The sequence below is a fragment of the Mus caroli genome, chromosome 19 (assembly GCF_900094665.2).
Source record: "Mus caroli chromosome 19, CAROLI_EIJ_v1.1, whole genome shotgun sequence".
Lineage (NCBI taxonomy): Eukaryota > Metazoa > Chordata > Mammalia > Rodentia > Muridae > Mus > Mus caroli.
Genome location: NC_034588.1, coordinates 55,025,562 through 55,030,575, shown reverse-complemented (window position 1 = coordinate 55,030,575; position 5,014 = coordinate 55,025,562). Strand labels below are relative to the sequence as shown.

General features: G+C 43.6%; 1 protein-coding gene across 1 annotated transcript in view; it reads right to left on the bottom strand.

Moving 5' to 3' along the window:
• Positions 1-4,529: 4,529 nt before the first annotated feature.
• The window catches only part of Ccdc172 (coiled-coil domain containing 172), a 44,011-nt gene continuing 43,526 nt past the window's right edge, over positions 4,530-5,014 (bottom strand). Inside the window, exon 9 of the mRNA XM_021152521.2 lies at positions 4,530-4,828. Within this exon, the coding sequence (XP_021008180.1) occupies positions 4,766-4,828 (63 nt within the window). The 3' untranslated portion in view covers positions 4,530-4,765. The remainder of the gene's footprint in view (positions 4,829-5,014) is intronic.

The window sequence follows — 5,014 nt, the reverse complement described above, 5'->3', positions numbered from 1 at the left end:
TGTTTTACACAGAGAGGTTCTGGAATTATCAAGGATTCTCATTACCCGCTTTCCAGTGAAGTAAGCGGGTTCAGGATTAACGAGAACTAAGAAGATAGAGTAATTCAACCAAGCAGTCATCAATGAATGAACTCGAATTAACTAGAGGATCAATTTATTTTAATATATATCGTTGAAATAAAGAACTAATTCAAATCATATTCAACGCATATTGGTTTGAATATTCCATATGTGCCAGGCAGACACGGCTGTGTCCTGAGAGGAAAATGGAGTGCAAAGCAGTGGTCCTGATACAACTCAGGGCTTAATGATAATAACAGAAAAGAAAAGTGAGAAAGCCATTGGGATTGGACACAAGGATGGGAGTTTAGTGAAGGTGTTATGTTATAGCTTCTGAGAGGCTACGTGCAGTATCTGCAATTCATGGATGGATCCATCACTTGGGTCTGAGGTATGGCTAAACATTAGGGCAGAAGGAGGGAGACAAGAGACAAGATCAAAGTTTAAACTTCATAACCATCTCCCACGGATCTACTTTCCCTAGAAAGGCTTCACCACCTATGGTCCACCATCTTCCAAGCCTGGAGCATGGGCATCTATTGCAGGAGTTTCCTGATCAGCCATAGCAACTATACAGCAATGTAAGACTGTCTGAAGGAAGCCATCCCTGTGGAGTGATATATCATCTGACACTTGACTGACAGAAGCTGGTGCCGAACAGGGATGGGTGATGGGAAGCACTCCAAGCACAGAACAGCTCATGAGGTGTCCCCAAGGCCAGAACAGGTTGGTTCAATTTGGAGAACACAGAGCCAACCCATGAAGCTGAAGAAGAGGATACAAAGAGGAGTAGGGTGGGCCTGGAGCCAGGATGGGCGAGGGATGCAAGACAGACAGAGAGAAGAATGTAAGAGGGGAAGCTGGACTAAGCAGGAACGCTTCAGTGAGGTCAGCTGATGCTTCTGCATGCTGTCCCTTCTGGAAGGTGTGTGAGTCTACACTCCTGCCTTAGCAGACTGGCAAGGATGAGGACCTCCCGCACGGACACTTGCCATGCACCCGGGCACTCTAAAGCCCGCTGATGCCTCTGGTTAAAGATGCTCCTGGGAATATAATCTCCATGCTCTGCAAACTTTGACTGTGCTGGATTTAGAACTTCTACAGCACTGGCCCTGTGCCCCACCCCCCTAGCTCACACTGTAGGGGCTTCTTATCCAACACCCACAGAAACTGTTCCAACAATGGCAGTACAATGGTGGCTTTAGCAACCACAAAGCTGGATCCAGAAGTACTCATTAGTGTTGTATTTGCATCTATTAGATGGAGATTAAGAGGGTTTTATTTGAACAAGACTTTATTTACCAACTAATTAGGATGGCAATTTATTACAAGTATGAAAATAATGAACTTAGAATTATGAGAGGCGTGGAGCTCTTCTGGCTGTAAAGAGAAAAACAAAAGCATTTCTCCTGCTTCCTGTGCCTGAGAATGGCTCTATGTCAGTCATTGCTATTAATTTCACATTTCACTTGTTCTTTATTTTCCCCAACATCTGAATTCTGGTGCTGTTGATTTTATAAAGGCTTTTTAAAGATAAATTTGCTATGTATTAGAAGCAGTTGTTTAAATAAGCACTCAATTCCAACAGCTCAGTACTTCCCATGGCAGCAGCGGGGAGCACACTCCACCACCAGGCCAGCCTGTCTTTGCTGTGCGCTCCTTCTTCTTCCAGTCAAAGAAAGCTAGCTCTCCTAGCACATGCTACCTTGTGCAGGTTGTCCTCATGTTTAATAAACAGGGGCCTCCACCAACAACCAATAGTAAATCTTCCTTCTCCTCTATGGGGGAGAGGGGCTAATACAATATCCTTCATGGATTATTAGTCAGTGTCATGTCAGTATTATTTATTTCATATCCTGAGTGAATTAATAAGAAAATGAAGCTGAATCTCCAGTATGATTATTTGACTCTTAGATGAAGCCAAAACAGACCATGTAACTTTAAAATACAATATTCACAAAGTACAAAGTCAGCTAACTCTGCATTCCTACCTCAAATGTTTTCAGAGATAACTCTGCTTCATTCTTACATTAAAAATAAAGTAAAATAAAACAAAACCTGTTGTATTAAAAGGGGCACACACCTCTACAACTTAATCCCTGCTCCAGGCTAATGACATGAGATATTTTTCACTTTTAGTTCACATCCTGAAAAAAAAATCCCCTTGACAGGAAATGTTCTGAACTGGATTCTGAGAGGTGAACTTACATTTTTTTTTCAAATGACAAAGACAGAAGAGAGGCAGAACAAGCAAGCATGGAAGCCCACCTAAAATAGACTAACTCCGAGTGCTGAAGGTTTGCTAGGTGCTGACCAATGTCACAGTTCAAATTTATACCACAATAGACATTTAAGACAGAGCATCTTACCCTCCTTGCCCCCGCCTAAAGTATCTCCTTCATTGCTGATCACGTCCCTGAACTGCAATCATGGTTTCTGGACTGCAAATAAACAAATTGTTCATCACAGTGTGACGTAGTTAGTTATGATTGATCACTGCAAAATAGAAAAGGACTTTGTCCTCAGCCAAAGCTGAGAAGGGGCTGGGCCAGTATGTGCTGTCTGTCCATCTGCAAGCACCCAGCATGCCCATCTGGTAAGAGTCTCCACAGCAGAGCTCCCATTCCACAACGAGGGACCAGCCCCACCTCAGTCTGTTTCCTGGTCCTAATTGATTATAATACAATGACCCCAACTTTCTTTTAGGCTTTTAAAATCTCATCCTAGTTGTGCAAGTTCCAAGAAAAGCCAGGCAGGCAGGCAAATGCTCTTTATCTTTTACCAAAGACAATTTATTCTGAACAAACCACTGGGGAGGCAGCCATGTCTGGCACTGCCCCACCTATCAACAGAAAGGTCTAAGAAGAGGACGGAGTCTCCACTAGGGTTTACTCCACATCCTATGATTTTACTGCTATTTTTTTCTCTAGCCGAGTGGCTTCATTAGTCAACAGGAGAATATGTACCAAGCTATGCATTCTAATAGTCTCCAATAGAGGTAAAAATTAGAAATTGCTTCTTGAAAGGAAGTAGGGTGGCATTAAAGATCCACGACGGCATGGCAGGCTGTGCAGGTGTGGCGTTGGGATCACATGGGTTAGTGGCACCCTGCTCATGACTAAATGCACAACCAACTGAATGAATTCACGTACTACTCACTTGCTCACAAACTGTCTCTCTCCCTCTATAGTCGCCATCTCTCTTCCAGAGTAATTAAATTCAGTCTGTGACGTATTTATATGCACACAATTTCAGTTCGTTGTCCTTCCAAGAGTTTTATGACTGACACACATGGGAAAGGAGAAGAAAGCAACAACTGAAGACCCACGCCAGTGGGAGCAGCTCGGTTTTAACCCATGGCTGCTGCTACCTGCTGTTCCCTCCTCTTCACAGAACCTGTCCCGTAAACACAGCCAGTCACGTGGTTAGTACTGTGTGGCTCTCCCACACAGTGCACATCATACCTTTGATGACATGAACTGTGGCTTAAATCTTGAGTTATTTCTTTCATTTTAAATAGTAGAAACACCAAGTCTCAGTCCTTCTCCCATGCTCAGCTCACACTGTTCCTGCTGCTCTCACTAAATTTCTACCTACAGGTCCATATGGCATGCTAGCAGATGACAGTCATATAAGTGGTGGTATTCTGTATGCGTGCACAACAGGGCACCCACAGTCCACACCAGAGTTTAATTCTAGACCCAGCTATGTGCACAAATGGCTGAGTGAAAAGATGTGTGTACGTAGATCCTCTCAGCTCATTAACATTATATAATAGTCATAGACCTAAGATTCTAGGTGCCTTGGTCCATAAATGCAAGTTTCCCTTTTTTTTTTCAAAACTAAGAATATACAACAACAATTACAAAAATAGTTGTGGCAAAGTAACACCTGCTCTGAAATTAAAGCCTTGGCACTCTACTTTAACCCAAATGGATCTGAGACATTTCTGAACTGGTCATGTGAGGCACTAAACAAATTCAAAGGAACATGGCTCCAACATCAAAACTTAACAATTCTAACACGAGGCCCTCCCACCTAGCCTGGTCTAGGCCCTGACTAAACAGCTCCAATCCTAGTGAAACACTAGTGAAAACACAACAGCTCCAATCCTAGTGAAAATACCTGATCTGGAAGCAGGACAGATCACCGTGGAGAGTGCACAATGCTGGACATTCCATGCCCCCACCCACCAACTGAAGAACTTCCTTATTCCCAACCAAGGCTGTCATTTGGAGAAGAAGTGGTGGGCACAGGAACCAGTGGGGAATGCCTGCCTGGAGATGTCTCACACTGTGAAGTTCTGTAGACACACACAGGAATGAAAGGCCTCAAATGATCGCTGTTGACAGACATTTGATGATTGAAGAAAGAATAAAATCAAAGTAAGCACTCTTCCCTGGCAGAAATGGCACCAACGAAATTGAATCAATAATCTGAACACTTCTTTCTGTGTATGTTTGGCAGGACGTAAGGTAAGCTACAGTAAAAAATGAGACAGACAGATCAGAAAGGAGAGAGCAACTTAAGAAACCTGGAGTTTAGTATCTTCTTCTTTCTCTCCCCTGAGAAACTGTACAAGGACCTCTTAGGTAACAAGATAAAATGCATTACGCAATAGTCATCACTCCTCTGCACTGCCTGAACCTCATGGTCACGTAGAGATCAGCTCTACAGGCTCCACTCATGTGTGGTTCTCTGATGCTCAAGTGTGGGGTGGCTCATGACTCAAGGAGTTACCATCCTGAGGATCCTTTGCTGCCAGTGCCTAAAAAGTAAACATGCAGAACACACCTGTAAGGACAGCACACTCTGATGTGCACACACATCTGTAATGGACAGCACACTCTGATGTGCACACACATCTGTAAAGGACAGCACACTCTGATGTGCACACACATCTCTAAGGGACAGCACACTCTGATGTGCACACACATCTCTAAGGGACAGCACA